Below are 19,306 nucleotides of genomic sequence, written 5' to 3'. Positions count from 1 at the left end.
TGCTCTTTATCATCTCACAGCTTTTTTTCAAAGAAACCAAAAGATTTGCAGGAACATTTTCACTATTGAGTCATTATCCTATTGAATGAAATTGAGAAAATGAAACTGTAGAACTTTCAATACCCAGAAGTCAGAACTTACCTGGCTGCAAATACACTCACTGTATGTTTACTTCTTCCTCTGAAGCCTCTGATACAGGTGCCAGAGACAGGGAATTAGAACAAAAGCAGCACTGGTGTAACAGCACAGAATTTAATACTGATGGAGACCTGATTATTGAGGTGAGAGTCACTCAGGTTTGGTAACTCCTGTACACAGTATTTTGGCTATGTAAGTCTAATCAGAAGTTCATAAAATGCTTGCCAACACCAAATATCCCCAAATCAAGAAATTAGAATAGATCATAATTAGCCCATTTTGACCGTATTGCTTTGAGTAAGTCTCAGATTCATGTTTATACTCACTAAAGAGAATCCTGCTGTTCCAGCACCAAGGACTCAGGGTTTGCATTTGCTTTTCCCAGCTCTACCATGGCACATTACTGAGCTACTCCCACCACCATCAGTTTGTCTCTGAGCCACTGCTTTGGGACTGCTCCTGAATGAGGGAATGGCTCCCCCCTCTCATGAGCTGTTTCATATTCCAGTCACTCTGGAACACTGCAGCAGATCTGCAGAGTCAGGCAGTGAGAAACACAGGCCACAGTTTACCCTTGGCTGTCTTGTGCCATCTCCAACAAGCAATGCTTTGGTTAAAGGTTTAGCTGCTGCTTTATTTCACCTTAGAACAATTCAGCTCCCTTTTCCACAATGAGTGACACATTTTCCTACCTGAAAAGAAAATGAAAGAGAGATTAGCACTTTGCTGCTGGCTGTGCTCTTGTGTGAGGTTTCTCTTTAGCTTAATAAATGCCTTGGACTCACTTTGTGTTTTCAAACACATAAACCCCACACTTTTTTAACCTGAAAAAATATGCTTTTATTTTGCTCTTTGCAGATCTCCTTTGAGCAGGCCCTTTGCAATGTTTTAGCATTAAAACAATATCATCTTATACACTGGAATTATTCATCAGGTGCTTGACATGCTCTATCACACTATACACACCACAGAAAAACCACTTCTCTTACAGAGCAAGACAAAGACATTCAGAAAAGGCAAGTTTTGCACAGTCTCTTGTGACTTCTGCTCGGGGAGACAAGCAGAAGATTTTATTTTGGATCTACATTTTGTCCTTAAGCACCAAATTGAACTAAAAATGAGAAACTGAATGAGGCAAAGATAAGCATTACCCATGTAAAGATGTATGTTGCAGTATAAATGCTCAATTAAAGCAAAAACCTAATAAAACTAAGAAAAACATTACTCACAAGTTAGAAGCATGGATTCAATCTTCTGTATTCCATTTATTTGTTGATATAAAAACCATAACCCTGCTCTGTTCAGTGAAAGCATGTAGGCTATGCCAAAACAGTATCATCTGTTTACATCTGGCTGTCTTCTGCTCGCATTTTTGTTACCTAACATTCTCACTTACAAAAACTAATATTAAAAAAGAGGAAAAGATCATCTTCTTCCAGCTGGGTTATTTCATACTTCTGTGGTCTGGTTTCTCTGCTTTTCCCACAGATGTGAATCCCTCCCCCAGCACTGTGGCTTCTTCCCATGCAAAAGGAAAAAAAAAAGGCAAACTGAAGATGAAGTTACAAAACCAAGGCAATTTCAATTCTTTCAAATCTTACAGTTTCAAAAAGAACATTCAATTGGTGGATTCAGCATACACACCTGGGGAAAGAGCAGAAGTGTATCTGGAAATAAAATCATGCCAGTTGGGAAGCAAGGAAGGGATCAGGTGCCTTTCCCCCACCCCTCTTCTCTGTGGATTTGGAGGCCATCTCCAAATGTACACAGCAGCCTGAGAGGCAAGAACATAAGGAAAGGGGCAGGGGCAAAAGGAGTCCTTGACATAGTCCTTGCCTTGGAAAAAAGATAAAATTAAAAATACACTGAAGACTGTCACTCCAGCCACTTCTACCAGGCTCTGCAGAGCTGCTACAGCCTTTCAATATCTAAAGGCAAGGGAGAACCTGACTGACAAAGTCAAGGATGAAAACAGAGCCTGACTTGGAATCTTTGCTGTGGACAGAGATGCAGTTCAAACAGGGGAGAGAAAGTCTTTTTCAAGAAGGATCTGAACCAAGAACCTCTTTGCTCTGTGCTTCCCACCTTGCAGAGTCAGGAGTCAGCTTTTGAGTTAATAAAGCAGCTTACCTGAAAATGTTTGCTATGAAATGAGCATCTTGCAAAAGGAGAAGAGAGAAGAGAGAGAGAGAGAAGAAAGAAGAGAGAAGAGAGAGGAGAAGAGAGACAAGAGAGAGGTCACCAGCTCATTAATTTTGTATTTCTTTTCACACTATTGAGCAGAAAGCATTTCTCAAACTCAGTAATCTGGAAATAAGAAAAAGGAGGGGGGTTACAAAAATCTACTTTATTCCTTCTCTCTTTGTAAATACATTTGAAATGAATGGTTCCATTAAGGAGAAAAGGTGAAGGAGCCCAAGGCTCACATTCTGACAAGCATTTCACAGCATTTCCCCCAGGGCTGTATGATCAGTAAGGCTTCACAGCATTACAAAGGCACAGAGAGTAGGGAAGCAACACCAAACAAAGAGCTAAGGAAATACAAGGCTTTGCATGCTATTCATTCATTCTTCATTTTCAATTTCTCTTCCATGTAGATGCTCCTTAAGAGCCAATCTGCCTGATGACTGCTTTCAGTGAGTTTAAATCTACCACAACTTTAAGTATAGAAACAACAGACAAAAAAACCCTGATAAACTACCAAGGAGAGAAAAACCACATCATTTAACAGAATGATCTCTGAGACCAGACATACATCTCTTCAATGAACTCTTCCCTGCTTGTCTTTAAATTTCCTTTGCACCAGTGGACATTGGTATCTTTACATGCTTCATTTCAAAGGTTCATTGAAAAATGCCACTAAAATTCCAGCTGATCTCAGCACCATTCCAAAAGACAGTCAAATTCCACCTAGATGAAGTTTGGATGCAGTTTTTAAAATGAGAAATTAAAACTTCAGACACAGGCCGTCTTTTAAATCATTTATTTCAGTAGGAAAGATTTTTGAAACCTGTTCTGAAATTCAATTAAACTAGCTTATGCAAACACACAATTTTCACACACACACACACAGAACAAAGTATTAAAAAAGGTGAAGGAAGAGGCTTGAGGACAGCCAAAATGCACATCACTCAGAGAGATCATAGTGCAATCCCTCCATCCCTGGAATGCCTCACACCAGCAGGGAACATTAAAAATGGCTTGTGTTTACTGCATGACACCTTGATCCCCCTTCCAGTGATGGCTGGTCCTTACAGGATTATTATAGAACACTTCTATGTTTCCTGGTGCTTCTCCCACTCTAGTACAGTAGTTTTTGAATGGATACACTCCTGCACACAAAGGGCCAGAAGTGCCAGTAAACCAGGCACTCCAGAACCCTTTATTTCAACATTGAATTGATTTATACTGCTTGTCTGCTTTGCAGTTTCAGCTGTGAACAGCTTTGGAATGGTAAGAAATTACTTCAGTAAACACACATGAAGGCCAGAACCCACCCAAATAAAGAGAAATAATAATAATCAAACACACAAAGGAAACAGAGTATTTATGGTGGTTTTAGTCACTCAAGAGCAAGACCAGGCTACCAGCCAGAACTGTGCCATGATCTGCAGGAATTTGCATTTCATTACATTTTATACACCTTCTTTTCCTTAGCAACTCAGTAACTTGGAGAAAACTTGTCAGCTCAGCTCTGCAACAGCCAGAGCTACACCAAGTAATTTGTATTTTCCCTTCTGACTTTTCTGCTCTCTTTGAGTATTCTTAGAAAGAGTAAGATTAATTTTCAAATTAGCCTTCCAACATCTGAATTTATAAAAAGACTACAGTAAAACTGCTGTGTTTTTACAAGGATATATTCCAGGAAAACAAATATTTACTTGCTTAAGAACAACACATTCTTTCTTTCAGTTCCCCTTCCAATGCTTCTGAAGTCTTTGCTGCTAAAACAGTCTCTAGCAGTTGTTTCAGTGAAGGACAGTGCTCCCTACCCAGTGTTGGCACTAGAAATACAACACACAAAACTGAGCTTTTGGGATATTAAGATTTAGCTAAGCCTCCTCTTTCCCCAAACAGTTTTTCCTGTAGTGTTTATTTGTAACAAAAAGCTTGCAAGATAAATTGTCTCCTAAGAATGCTCCTCAGTGTTTACCTCAAAGTGGGACAGACAAAGCAAGCTCCTTTCTAATAATGTGAGATCCTGAGCTTATGTGGTCTAGACCATGACTTGGACTATGCTCTTCATTTCCCCCCTTCACTAAATCTACTCAAGAGACATACCAAAATAAAAATAAGTTAATTTTTAAGAGGTCTGAGCTACTTCTGATAAAAGCTGAAAAAGCCCAAGCTACCAAAAACCTCTGCATTTTTTCCTAAAAAGAGGCTACTCAAATACAGAAATAATACTAAAGCAACTCAAGCCACAGCTATTTTACACTGACCAAAACAAGTGACTGCTGCAGAAATGCAGTGGCTGTCAGGAATGTCACCCCTTGGAACACTGAGGACACAGCCTGCAAGTCTGCCATGGTGGGACTCACCACTGAAATAAAGGAATTGGTCTTCAAGTTCATAATAAGGCACTGAAGTCCTGCTCCAATCCAAGCACTCACCCTCCTCATGCACTACAAATCAGAATGATGGTTTGTAAAAGAAGGGATAACCCCTAGCAAAGAATTCCATGTCCACTTGTACAGATCCTTTTGATGGCAACTTTCCCAAGCCAAACCACCTCATGAGCAAGCTGCATTTAGAGAAAAATTAAAGAAAAAAGCTAATAATACTAAAGAATAATAATAAAATTTTCACAGCTGTCTCCTTGTAGGATGAACAGACAATTCACTGATGTGATTTAGTACCAGCCTTGGGGTTTTTATACAGCAGGCAGCACTAAGAGCTGGCCATGAATAAGGTTGGAACTACTAGTGTTGGTGAGTTAGAATACCAAACAATTAAAAAAGGATAAGTAATGAAGAAAAAGGCCACTGACAGAGCCAGAAGAAAAAGCATCCCATGATTTCTACCTTCATTTGGACAATATTTGTTACAGTTAATCAAAACCATAATATCAACTTGCCTTTTGTCAAAAGAGACCTCTGCTTCTCATGTGCCTCAGCAGCACAAAAACCTGCAACTGCTTCTGCTGGGAGAGAGAGATTTGCTGTCACCATGTGTTAGGTCTGATAGCAATAGAGGAGGAGAAGTGTTGAAAATAGAGAATGCAAATACAGGAGGCTGATGTTGCAAGAGGCATTAAATTTGATGAATTTATTTCTAGTGAGGAGTAGATAACTAATAAAACCCTGCTGTGTTTTTTATGCTTCCTTTTGTTTCCAATATGCTTTCCAATGTGCATGATTCCCTAAACATGATTTTAAAGCAGGGTGCTAAAGCTCATTCATTAAGTATTTAGGTGACTCATTCAGTATTTGTAGTTTTAATGCCTATAATGTGCACCTAAATACTTATTGAAACATAACAGCTTGAGTAATACTCCTCTGGCATAAAATAGACATCTAAAAATGAAAAAGTGTCTGAGCTGAGCTATGTTTATTCAAACTACCAGAATGTTTTAAAAATAAAAGTTATAAAAATTATTTGCTTTAAAGGGCACTGGAATAGAAATCAGATTTGAAAATCCTAGCCAAAAGTAGCAGAGATTAATTAGGTAAAAGTTAACACTAAGCAGTGCAGTGTTATATATTTTTAATGCAATGCACCAATTTCATAAACCAGAAATTCCCTGCTGCTTAATCTTTCCCAAAACTTTTAGTTTAGCTGAAAGGCTGGTTATCAGTCAGCAGATAATTAATATTCATATTTGAAGTCTTGCTAGAAGAGCTACTCTAAATAATTTTTGCTCAAATGCAGCTAAAACAAGGAATTGAGAGGGGCATCTTTAGCTTCAAAATCAAAACATTAAGGGATAAAGTGACAAATATTAGCTGAAGTGATTCAGCAGTTATTAACAAGATAAACAATTAGAGCAAGACATTAAAAAAGAAAATCAAAGAGAAACTGCCAACTGTCTGAAGCAGTCTGGATGACAGCCTTACCTGAATACCATGAGCTTGCTGCTCTCCTTGTTTTCTCAGCAATACTTTCAGTTATTTAACTTTTTTAACTCCTTTTTTTTTAAAGAAAGAGCATTAGCACATTCTTTACAGTGTGTCATTTAACTTGTCTGAGTCTTTCCACAGCTTAGCTGAGGCAGCTTTCCCTGAGGGAGCAAACCCAGCACCTCCTTCTGAGCACCATTTAGCTCAAGCTCTAGAAATGTCAGTGTTTGTGCAGGACTACGTGGCCATAAACAAAGGGAAAGTACTGAACTACTCACTGTGACAAGTGCCAAAAATACTTCCTGTGTTGTCATTACTCACTTCAGTTATTCTGGCTACACATTTAAAGAAACTCCTCCCATAATATTCAATCTCTCCCACAAAAAACCAGCAGATCTGAGGGCAGAAAACAAGGAAGAGTAGGAGGCCCAAGGACAATGAAAGCTGGTAACAGCAATTCATTAAAGGATAATTTGTGAATTCTTTTCCCCACCATCCTCCTACCATAAAAACCTAACTGAAAACAGCTGGAAAAATGCAAAAATCCAGTGATAAATGACATGTCCTGACCTGGCTCTGTCCTTAGCAAAGCTGAGGGCTGTCAGGCTGTGGCTCCCAGTTGCATCTTTCCTTTCACTAACAAAAGAACAGACACAGTTATGCTGCAATGAACCTAGAATAGCTTATTTAAAAATTCAAAATCCACAGGCTATTATCCACAATGCTTAAAAAAAGAGCACAAATTGTTAAAAAAACCCAAATAAACACTTAGTCATTGAGAAGAAACACACATTAGGTAAGTTTGAAAATGGAAAAAAACCAAACTCAAGTTGTGCAAAGTCTACTAAAGTAACACTGCTGGCTGTCAGGATGCTGTCTTTACTACAAACCCAAAGTGGGTAAACCTGGGAGATGTGTGAATTGCAGAGGGATTCAGCACAAGAAACCCCTTCCCAAAATTCATGACTTCAGAACAGACTTCATTCCCCATATAAAAAACAGCAACAAAAGAACTGCAAGGGGAGCCAAATTCTCATAGTCCTTGTGGTGTAATTCCAACAGAAGCATCCTTCTATTGTTTTTCTTTTTACCAAAAGCCAATTCAGAATAATCCTTGGAAACATAAACCACCCTATTACACTTTACATTACCAAGTGGTTGGGGTTTTTGTGTTTTGTTTTGTTTACTGTGAAACTGGATTACCTTTCCTTTTACCTGTCAGAAATCAAAAATTAATCATTTCCATTACACGATTAATGTGACTCTGGAAAAAAACCCCTTCAAATGTGAATTTATAGGCTTCTACTCAGATGCAATAAACAAACTATACATTTTCAAAATAACAACTACTAGTAGAAACCTTTATTAGACAGTCAGAGAACTCTGAAACAGACTGGTAGGTAGCTTGTTTCTGTTTAAAAAGGAGAATCCATGGTGGAATCTGCAAGCATATTTACGGTCACTAAACCACAATGTCAATGGAACAGTTACTACTTTTTCACAGACTTCAAAGCTCCAATATCAGAGTCATATTTTGGACAATGTTTCCTTGCTTTACAAAGATCATATTTTTGAAGATTAAAGAAAGACCAATCATCCAGGAAACTAGGTGACGTCAAGGAAACCCCAATAAAGCAAGAATCAAAGTCTTAAGCATCAAACACACACATAAAGCACAGCTCCCTTTTTACAACCATTATGTTTTTCTCTGTGAGTAATTTCAGTGACCAAGAATGATTCCTGTCAAGGATGGAATTTTGATGGCCCCACACCTTTTCTCTCCTTAGGTTATCCTACCTTCTAATAAATTAGTTAATTGCCTGAAGATCAAAAGAGCTTCTGTATGTAAGGTCTGCTTTAGGCCATGTTATCAACACCACACAACGTCAACTACTTTGACCGAGACAGATACTAAAATCAATTATTGCCAAATGAGAACATGAAAGCTTGAAGTTGTGCCTCTATCTTTTTAAAATGTCCATCTGAAGTGATATTATGAAACACCACACACTAACAGTGGTCCCTAACTCATAATTAGCAGATACCCAAAGTCTCAGTGAGCTGTACCCAGGTGTTGGTGTTTTATCATTCAGCTTTTCTGTGAAGGAGTCACAGGCATAGAAACACATGGGATGAAAACACTCAGTTCTGACCCAAAAGTGCTTTCAGTTTTGTCTCATACACACACCCCCCCTGACTGCCCCAAACATGTGTTTTTCACCAGGAATCAGGGCTAAACGTACCAAACTGATTTTTGGCTCAGCTCTGTGCCCCTGTCGGAGTCTGGCTCCCATACAGGACCAAGGTTTGCAAGCTCAGTGCTGCTCTGAACTTGCAGTTGTGTTACATTTCTTACAGATCTGAGAGAAATAACACTGCTCCAGGCTGTGTGCCTGGGACAAGCTCCCCTCCAGGACTCCTGGGATGGCCTAAACAACATCTCCACAACATGTAGTACCTTTTACCTGGTTCATACACAGCTTTTGATACAACTCTTAAATACCAGTTTACCTGTTTTCTTAAGAATGCCTAAAAAGGTGAGTTATTTTCAAAATTAGTATAAAGTTAAAAGAAACTCAAAACTAGCTACAATCTATTTAACTCAAGCACAGCACCGCCAGAAGTTTCACACACACTATTTGGTGTTTCATGTTGTTTTTCCTTTCACTCTTTAAGGCAGTGGTTTCCACAGGTCAGTTCTCAGAACATAATGAAGCATGGTCCATGGCAATTCATGTTGCAACTCCATTTTTAATTTGGGGGACTCCACTCCCCAACCTTTAGTGGTTTTGTTCAGGGCTCCAGAGTTCAGAGATCGAGTTGACAGGTTCTGTTCTGGCACAGAATACAGCTGGCACATTTTTCATTAGGACCTTGTTCTCAATTATGAGATGGTTCAAATTGTCCTTTTTTATTGTTTTGAATTTGCCTGTTATTCAAAGGTCATCAAGTTGGCAGGAACCTGAAAACAAAAACATAAATGATAGAAGAATTTACTTCAGGTAGTAGCCACTTGCATTCAACTATTTCACAGACTAGACCCCTTGTTGAAGTGCACATCATTCTGTCTTCAAAAAAAGGGAGAAGGAATGCAACTATCATCCAGCAGGAAAAATATACTTAGAGCTGCAGAAACCCCAGGTATAATAAAAATGTTAAACTCCTGTGAGAGTTACAATTTTCTTATATGGTTGTAGAACTTCTTAATTTTGATGACATTTAAGACTTGTCGTCAAAACAACTTTAACATGATAAATCTCAGCTCTGCTAGACAAGGAGTACCCTCTCACCTGAGCCCCAGCTAGAAAATTCTTGGCACACAGGATCAGTGATCAGTGAGGCTCCTTGGTCTCTTTAAAACTGATTAAAAAAAAAAAGGCACAAACAATTCTTTGGGTTTTCCTATAGCAAACCTGAATGCCTGTTGCAGCTATCACTCATGAAGATTAAAGCCAATGTTTGCAATACATTAGTTTATATCCCCATTTTCCCTCCATCAGGAATCTGTCTGATACCAAGATCTCTCATTTAGTCAGGTTGTTAAAGAGCCACCCCATTCCTGACAACTGTCAATAAATAGTCAGTTTGGTCAGATATGAATCAAGCATTTCTTGCTCTGCATTTACCATTTACCTGCAGAAGAAAGAATACTCAACTGGGCTAAAGCTGCACCATTAAAATCACAAATAGTACCTATTAAAATAGTTATTACTATTATTCAGCTATTACTATTAAACAGACTAGGTGCTTATATTCCATTGAAAACACATATAAACATCCAATTTTTCTAAGGCAGTTACACTGCTAACTGTAATAAACTGCATTGCCAAGCCTTACTGAACCAGAGCTGTCTTTAGAGGACAGTTTTTCACCACTTACTTGCAAACTCTTTGCCACTATTTTGCTACTATTCCCACTTTCTCCAGCCAGGAACACAATTTCTCTCCTTTGCACTGTCTCAAATACCTTCATAGGAGCTTCTGCAACCCTCCTTACTTCTCAAGATCTCTCTCAGAGGCAGAATTGAACAAGAAAGCACAGAAGGATCAGGAAAAGCCTTTTTGTTTCCCCTTGAAATTCAGTAGGATTTCTGCTCTGGGAACTCCATAAACAAATGTGCAAAGAGAAGGAAGAGTTCAGGAAGACAAAGTAACTTAAAAAGGATTTTGCTGATGAAAAAGGTCAGTAAGAATTTATACAACAACTGCATTTAATAGGGGTTCAAGTCTTATCTTGCTTTTTGATTAACAGAAAATGCTTCGTTTGCTTTCAAAGACTGGAAAATGTACCAAGGGCTAAACTACTTTCTGTACATTTTAGGAATATAAAATACATACACAGCAGAAAATGTGGATGCCCATGACCTGAAAAAAGGCACTTCAGGAGACTTACCTGGAATTGATATTGAATGCTGCAGTTCACAGCTTTTTATATAATTGTGCAATAGCCTTTATCAAATGGGCAAGACAAAAAAACTGCACTCAGGTATTTCAGAGCATTCCTTGCATTTCCCCAATTGCTTTAAATTAGTCTCAAGGCAGCCCCAAATCTTTCCTCATTACTCCAGAAGCTCTGAGGACTTGTTTGCAAAGGGCCAAACAGAAAAGCCAAGGGAAACCCATGAGCACATGAAAGGGGTGAAGAGGCTGCTCAGGGAACACACAGAGCCCTCAGTGACAGCTTGGTCACCTTGAAGATCCATCACTTCTGAGCTCTTAAAAGCTCATTTAATTTAATTTCATTTCCCTGCCTTGCTCTCACCTGTTGTCTGTTGCTTTGGCAGGCAGCACTCAGGTGTTTAAACCAGAGCATTGCATTCATTCTGTTTCCAGCTTGAAATTTATATGAATTTCCTAAGAAAGAGAAAAAAAAAGATGAATAAACATAAACAGTGGTCCTTTTTAAACACTTAAATCCTACCCATATTCAAGTACCTCTAAACTGAAATATTATGAGAAGATTTATTAATAGATCGTTCATATAACTTTACACTTTGTCTGGAATAGGTACAATTGCTTGACCAATTGAAGAAAAGTTTCAGCTTTCCTCTCTTCCTTTCCAACATTCTAGATTTCAACTAATGCCTGTCTCAACTAGGAAAGAATAAAATATCTCTCAAAACAGAAGTGGTTTTGTTCACTGCCATTACTGTAACTGGTTTATAACATCATGATTTTTTTTAACCAAGTGCAAGGTATCACTGAAATGCACCCTGGAAAGCTACATTTGAAAATATCTGAAAATCACTCCTAAATGTATTGATACATTTCAGACCAGGCTGGAGTTACACAGTGCTTGTTTGGGTTCAGGAAGGTCAAGTGTTACAAAAACATTTCAGATTGCTGTTGCAGAGTTTAAGCTGACAAGCACTCACAATTTATACTTCATATCAGCTGTGCTAGGAGAGATGTTTGGAAATAAAATGTACTAAGACCTGAAGCAGACAAAGCAATAAATAATTTTAAGCTCCTTTATCAGAACTTCTAATAATGTTCTTTCTGCACAATTTGAAGTGCTGTGGAAAAGTAACATTTTCTTCAGAGTTTCAGCTGAAAGCAGCCACTGTGTTGGAGTAATGGACATCCACAGGCTTCTCCACATAACAGTCAACATGGCTGAGGGGTTTTTCCTGGTAATAGCACCACATTTGAACAGATGGTTTGGGTTTTGGTTTTCACTTGGAGAGAAGGGACTGCTCAAGCAGCTAGTGTTAGCTGAATCTTTTTTTTTTAAATTGTTAATAAGATTTCACACATATGAAAATGCCTCTGAGTGTTCTAAATATATTTTAAAAGAATACAGATGAATACTTCCAATTAAAATCACATCTGGGGTTGTTAAGAGTTTGGAGAGTTCTTACAACTCAATGAAGAAGGATTCTCCATGGGTTGTTGCTCCCACAGCATTCTAAAGGAGAAGATGACATGTTGGACAGCAGCTGAAACTGGAAGGATGTCACCTCTCACCTGCTGGTTTAGTGGCTGACAAATGACCTCAGCAAAGAAAATGTTTATTCTGTGCACTCCTTACCCTTCTCAGAATCAGTCAATAAGAAGAGATCTGGATGCTCAGGGTCATCTGCCATCATCACCATCCAGCCCACCACTGAGACACTCTTACTTGGTGTGGATTTGAACTGGAAACACAAACAGGGATGAAAATGGATTTAAAACAAGAGGCCAGATCTGCCCAGAACAAGCACCCAGCAGGGCACTTCCTCTCACTATTAAAGACTGGGTAACTTCAAACAAAGCAGAGCACTTCACAAGATTAAGAAAATTAACAAAGGTTGTATGAAATTAGTGCAAACAGAACTGAAGAAAATATATTCAAAACAAATTAAAAGGAATATCACATTCTGCAAAAGCTTGTTAGACATCTAATCTACACTGCATGATTACAGCAGCATTCCTCACCACATTAGTTCACATTTCAAGTACAGTATAGTTCTAAAGCATATTAATAAATGCAAAACTATTCCCTCCACTGTTCACAGAAGGAAGAATTGAACTTGCCTGTGCTATAAGTATTCACAGTTAGCATGCAGTAATTATTACAGCACTCTGTAATTACACATGAGTCCTGGGGACAAGATAACACAACTGTGTAATTAAATATGATGACCTGATGAAATAAGTGGATCAAGTGAGGATGTAAATTCAATGAGCAAGTGCCCAGAAGTGGGCAATAATGCTCATTTATCAACAAGATGTTCAAAATGGTGGTGTTCTTGGATTCATGGATTGCAGGTAACTTAGGCCTAAGCACACTTGTCTTTGCCTCACCAGTCCCTTTCCTGACAGCTCCTTGACCCCACTGTTTTTCATTCACCTGGTCACAGTGTAATTTTCTTCTTCTCATGCTTCTCTCAGTTCCAAGCTCTACTCACCCATTCAATCCAACTTATCTCCAAGCCATAAGCTTCCTTTCTCCCTGACCTTCTTTTTACCTGTTAATAGACCCACCCAATTCACTTCTCCTTGCATGCCCAAGCAGTCCCATCCATGCCCCAGCACCTGATTAGTTCAGTTTCTCTCATGTCTTTGGCTGCCACGTCTCCTCTTCCCAAGTTCTTGGGTCCAACAGAGACTCTTCCATCAATCCCTGCACTCTCACCCTCTGCAGTGCTTTACCCAACTTCTCTGCCCAGAAAGTCGAATTCTGGTGTATGCTCATCCTCATCAGATGCATCTTCCTCCTATCCTGTGAATCCCCATTCCAACCTCTTTATTAACACATCAACTTTGATGTTTCTTTAATTGCATTATTAGAAACAGTAAAACATCCTTGAGATTGTTGTGGCTTGAAGTCATTAAAATTAATCTATAACTCTAAAATACTTTTATTTTTCATGCTAATGTGTCGTGTCAACCCACTACATAATGCCACAAGGCAGATGCACAACACAAAGCATCAAGTTACTTTTGTTTATTTTAGAACTATTGCTTTAGTATTACAATCCTGGAACTCTGGTTCAGCCAAGAAAAGAGTTACTGGTAATAAATCTGAAGGTAACATGAGCAAAGTAGCAGTTTATAAGAATGTTCTCTGCATGGGAATACAGTTGCATTATAAATAAAATTTCACTGCAAAGTCTAATGTCAGTTATTCTAATCCCTGCCACAGATTAACTGAAGACCACAGAATCAACACAAAATCACAGAATGTTTTGGGTTGGAAGGGACATTAAAGATCATCTCATTCAATCCCTCTGCCTTTCTCTAGGCCAGCGTGCTCCAAGCCCTGTCCAACCTGGCTTTGAACCCTTCCAGGGATGGGGCAGCCACAGCTGCTCTGGGTAACCTGTGCCAGAGCTTCACCACAGTCATAGGGAGGAATTTCTCCCTAATATCGCACCTATCCCTGTGAAACCATTGTCTGGGTAAGATTATCTGTCTGGGACTTGCACAACTGGCTGCATTTTAAACCCTAGTTTAAAATCCATTAGAACTTGGAATGACCAAATGTTAGAACAGAAGTTGAAAGAAAAATTATTTAAACCAAGTTCAAAATAGTTTAAGAGTCCAGGCTCTTTGTATAAACACACTAAAGTCAAGTATCTCAGAGAGGTGGACAGATGTGGTAAAGCCTCAGAAGAGGAGCAGGTAAATTATAAAGCTCTATCAGATAAGATTTCATTACAGTGAGGGCTGTAACTCCTTTTCAAACAGAAACTGAAATTTCTTTGAGGAGGCAGTAAGTAATGTCAGTCTGAAGTAAAATTTATGGCATTTTATCTGAAAGAAGTAATAAAGACAAGGAAAGAGAATAAAGTTAAGGATACAGCTCATGATTCTTTAAAAAAAAAGGAAGTGTATATAAAAGATTTGTTATGGACTCACTGACAACACTGCCTCAAAAAGTATGATGACACAACACTAAAAAGGGACCTGTAAAATGCAACCTTCCAAGTATCCTAAAGCATTAATAGGTCTTTTTCACAGAGGTGGAAATTTGAGTCACAAAGCAGTTTTTATGGATTATAGATCAAAATGTACCTTTTGAACAACACTTATTTCTAGAGTTTCATAGAAACAGCACATTGGGCTTTCCTATCTCAGTTGTATCTCCCAACAGGTATCCAGTATGTGACACTGCCATGCAATCCAACCTGCCAGAGCTCCTTCCCTTTCTTTTCACTCCCAACCACCAGTTAATCATGGTGCTTCTCCATAAAATGAAAAGCTCCACACAAGGAAAGTGTTTCCTGCCAGCATCAATCCATCATCTCTAGAAACACATGTCAGCCTTCCATCCCTGTGCTCAGCTGGATTTGTATTCCATGTTTACACAGTCCCCAGGGCAGCTCATTCTCTGCTGATGCACAGAGCCTTGCTAACAGCAAGTCTGCTTTGTTAACATGAAGGGAATGAAAGCTTCATTGTAATTTAATGTTCCTGGTTCCTATTTGCTTTTTGTAATACAGGCCACTGGAATGACTCTTATTATACACATGGAAAACTGCACAGCTCTGGCACTAGGCTTCACATAATTGATTTTTGCTGTTGTTGTTGTTGTTGTTCTGAGCTCTAAGGCTTTTACAAGTAAATCTTTGACTCAAAAACTCTGAATTAATATGTGAACGTACTTTTCACTCCAACATTTTGGCACCTACGAATCTCCTCCTCCACATCTCCTGTTGAGATTCTACAGATTTATAATATTCAAATAATTTTTTGGTGGCTGAACATCCTTCCCAGAATGGCAGCATTCTTCATCAGGGTATTTCAGTGGAAGTGCCTGAGCCACAAGTACCAGGTTTCTACCCTATAAATAAATTGATCTAATTTTGATTATAGCATGCAATGGAAGGCTTAGAACTAATGAGGGTTTGTGCTCAAGCATGAAGCATAAAAAGTCTCTGTTGCTTTTCAAGCACCTACAAACACAGAAAAATCTCTCATGCATGCTATGTTGTCACAGAAACTGGCAAGGCTCTCAGTCCAATCACTATAAAGAGTTATTTTACAGGTGTATTCACATTTTTCAAAGTGCTTATTTGAAATCTAAGTTCAAGTGGCTATTCTTACTGTTGCCCTTTTCTGAATGTGCACAAGTGCTGTAGTTTTTCATAGGGGCTTCTCTGTGAGTTCCATTTCAGCATACAAGATAAAACCATTGTCCACACATTCCTCTCAGATTGTGCTGCACTACATTTCTGGCCTCTCAAGTTCACATGCTTATTTATAGACAATTCTCCATTACTGTAGTAATAACTGAAACCTGTTCACTATTTAAACTCAATGTTGATTTTATGCTGTTACTCTTAGGAGATGCAGCAGACAATACTGGATGCACTCCTTGGCCTTTGACCACAGGCAGGAGAAGCGCTGGCTTGTCTGTGTCTAAAAGGGAGGGGATTTCTTGTCCCTTTTGCTGAAATTACTCTGGGATTTTTATGAGGTAATTTTCCAAAGAGGCTGGCTATTAAAAGCCTGGAAGAGCTTTGAGTGTCGATGCATTCCAAGCTGCCTGGAGCAATTGCAGCAGCAGAATGGTCAAAAGCATGCCTGTAATCAAGACACATTTACCCTGAGAGCTGCAGCCAGGAAACTTTATATAGCAGACTGAGCCTTTTGTTGCCAGCGTTCCTTTCCATGTCACAGAGGGCTTGAGAAAGGAAGCAGAAAAGACAGATGTTTAAATGGCTCCAGAAGATGCTTGGAATATTTCGCTGAGGTAAATCTCCAATGTATCAATCTCTGAAAAAGAAACCTGCTTCAAAGTAGATGGCATCATCCTTTTTATCTGGGAAGTAAAAAACCCCAAAGCCTAAATCTAGCTTTGGATCTCTTCATTTTGCAGAGTGAACCTCTTGGGAATATCACTGGACAGTATCTGGAGCATTGACTCATGCTCTTGCTATCTAGGGATGATTGACCATCTGCAGTTCATTCTCTCCTGATTAACTTTTCCTGAAAATGCAACCAAACTGAACTGAAGCATGACCCTTGACAAGTCACCTCACAGACTCCAGAACCAAAGCTGAGGCTCTGTACAGTAACTCTGTAGTGAAAGGGATGGAAACCTAAGCCATCAACACAGGCAGAGCAGCTGAACAAGTTACTGACCACCTATTATTAGCCTGTTTAATGAACTGGAATCCATCAACCAATCCCTCTATCTCAACAGCAGTTGCCAGGTTTCCCACTCTAATTTCAAAATAAAGGTCATGCTCTGTGATAATTACAACCTCTGAAGCAGAAGTTTGCTGTGACTACTCACTGCAAATTATTTGTTTAAATAAAAGACAACCCCAACTGTAGTAAATAGTGATTACAATAGATAAACCTCAACTGCACTGGCAAACCAAATCAGAGGCTGAGCTCCACAACAGGCTTGGCATCCACAAACAGAACAGAGCCTGTCTGTTGCCCCAAAAAGCTGAAAGGAAGACATGTGCTGTGTACAAGCTGTGCTGGACAGTTCAGCCCAACTTCATAGAGCCAACTATTAAAAAGGAATTAGTGCTCTTCAGCAGTCATTGCTTTTGACTACCACTCCTCTTCCTCCTTCTCCTGGGAATTGCCTTGCTCAAATTCCTCTCAGTATCTGCAAGCCACAAGGTTGGTAGGCTCCTGATGGGAAATCTTGCAAGCACCCTGGACTCCAACACCTTCTCACCTCCCTCTGCAAACTTCCTCAGTGGTTTGCTGGAACAACCACTTTTTTTTCCCTTGGACAAAGAAACACAAGCACACAAGCAAGTGAGACAGATCTTGGCTTCTTAAGCCTCTGTTCACCAGCAGTTCAGATGTTGTAGGTGTCACAACATTATCAGTGACTTGGAGAATATCAGAAGTCAATTGAAGAGGTTTAGAAAATAATCTCTGAAAGAGCACTGTAAATGGATGGGATTGTATCTCCAGGCAAAGTAAAGGCTTTTACAGGAACAGGGACTCAGAAGGATAAGGTACCAGACTGTTTACATTCTTCCTTCATTTACTTCTGCTAAAGAAAGGGTAAGATTATTTAAATTATTGAAATTGTTATTCTGAAGGAAACAGGTAAACAATGCAAATTTAATATACTCAATTTCCAATCAATATAATTCCTTGCTAACAATTTTTTTCAAATTTTCTAAACCTGCATGCTATTTAGATAATTTCAAAATGCTAACACAGAAGAGTGAAAAAAGCTTCTGAATAAATAGATACAAGTCTGGTAAAGTTCTCCACAATTTTGTAAAGAACAGTGAACCAGGGAGACTTACAAATACACATTCTATTCCTAAAAGAAAACAAAATGCAATTTTGGCACAAAGCCCAAAGGAATCACAGCAGCAACAGGAACACAAAGTCTGACATTACCACAAAAATTTCTTTTCCATTTCTCAGTGTTTCCGGAAAAATAGGCAACTAGCTGTGAGTGACATAATGCCAGCAAAAGTTCTCTTCTGGTTCCTTCTTTTTTTTAATACTTTGCATTTCTACTCATAAGACCTTACAAGTCTGCTCTTTCCTTTTAATGAGGTGGAATCCTTCCCTAAAGTTTTCACTGAAGCCAGAAACAAATGCATCCAAACACACACACTTCTCCCAAGACACCCAGAAGACAGAAGGATTGGCTAATGAACCTTCAGCCTGAAGGTTCAAATTAAGTAGGATCAGTTTCAATCTTACCTAAGCAAAGCTAGTAGGGGTGGATGGCCAAGAAACCACATAAATTGTTCTGAAAGTAAGGAGTATTAGAATACTGTTTCCTAATGAACTTCCAATAAAAAGTGGGAAATAATCTCTTAGATTAAGGGAACTTTATACACAAACTTTCCACACAGAAACTTCAAATAACCAGGAGCATGCAAACCAGAAATGTTAAGCTTCAAATCTCCACTCTCTGCACATAAAAATGCTGGGATAAGAAAACAGCATTTTGTACCAGAGTCCCCTTTACAAGGATTCCAAAAGCAGAACTCAGTCTGCAAAATTCCATAAGCTCTATGCAAAGCAAGTGTTCTACAGTGACAGTTGGCATAAATTAACCTGAAACACCTACCAAGGCAACCAAGTCATGATTCTGAGTAGTGAATGCACTCAGATTCAAGTATCTCAAATTTTACCCAATTTCTTAAGAGAATCATTACAATTAACTAGGGACATCAAACAGGAACAATGCACATCTTAACATCCATACAGAAAATCCTCTTGGTCCTTCCCCACACAAGCAAAGCATTTTTAGCTTCTTTCAGATCCAGTTGCAGCCAATAAAAGGAACCCCCATCTGACATTGCAGCTCTCTGCTGAGCAGATTAAATGTTTCGTACTCCACTGCAGTTAATGGCTTAGAGGATTTCACAGAAAAATCAAATGGTCTAATTTTACCACATGGATGAAATCAGTACATGTTTAATTGTTCTATCTTGTAACTGTTCAATTTTTCCTCATCAGCGCTTGTTTGGATTTCAAACCGTGACAAACTGCTGCAAGACTGAAATCATCCAAAGACAGAGCTTTGAAAATGGACAGACCAATGACACAGCTCCTTTCCTAAAAGGCCAGCAAAGTCAGAGACACATGGCAGATGCAAAGCAGATGTTCTTGGTGTAGCATACAAATGTAAATGATATTTCCCTGGGGTGTATCCATATGAGGTGACTGACTGACTGGGAG

The 19,306-nt window shown here is 38.9% G+C and overlaps 1 protein-coding gene across 4 annotated transcripts in view; it reads right to left on the bottom strand.

The window, feature by feature from the left end:
• Positions 1 to 3,104: 3,104 nt before the first annotated feature.
• The window catches only part of RALGPS2 (Ral GEF with PH domain and SH3 binding motif 2), a 115,719-nt gene continuing 99,517 nt past the window's right edge, over positions 3,105 to 19,306 (bottom strand). For all 4 annotated transcript variants that reach the window (XM_030953759.1, XM_030953763.1, XM_030953760.1 and 1 more), the window contains 3 exons: positions 12,228 to 12,333; positions 10,959 to 11,050; positions 3,105 to 9,159 (listed from right to left, as the gene is read on the bottom strand). In XM_030953759.1, the coding sequence (XP_030809619.1) occupies positions 9,130 to 9,159; positions 10,959 to 11,050; positions 12,228 to 12,333 (228 nt within the window). In that variant the 3' untranslated portion in view covers positions 3,105 to 9,129. The remainder of the gene's footprint in view (positions 9,160 to 10,958; positions 11,051 to 12,227; positions 12,334 to 19,306) is intronic.

This window comes from Camarhynchus parvulus, chromosome 8 (genome assembly GCF_901933205.1).
Source record: "Camarhynchus parvulus chromosome 8, STF_HiC, whole genome shotgun sequence".
NCBI lineage: Eukaryota > Metazoa > Chordata > Aves > Passeriformes > Thraupidae > Camarhynchus > Camarhynchus parvulus.
The sequence above is the reverse complement of the archived record's forward strand: the minus strand, read 5'-3'. Positions and strand labels throughout refer to the sequence as shown.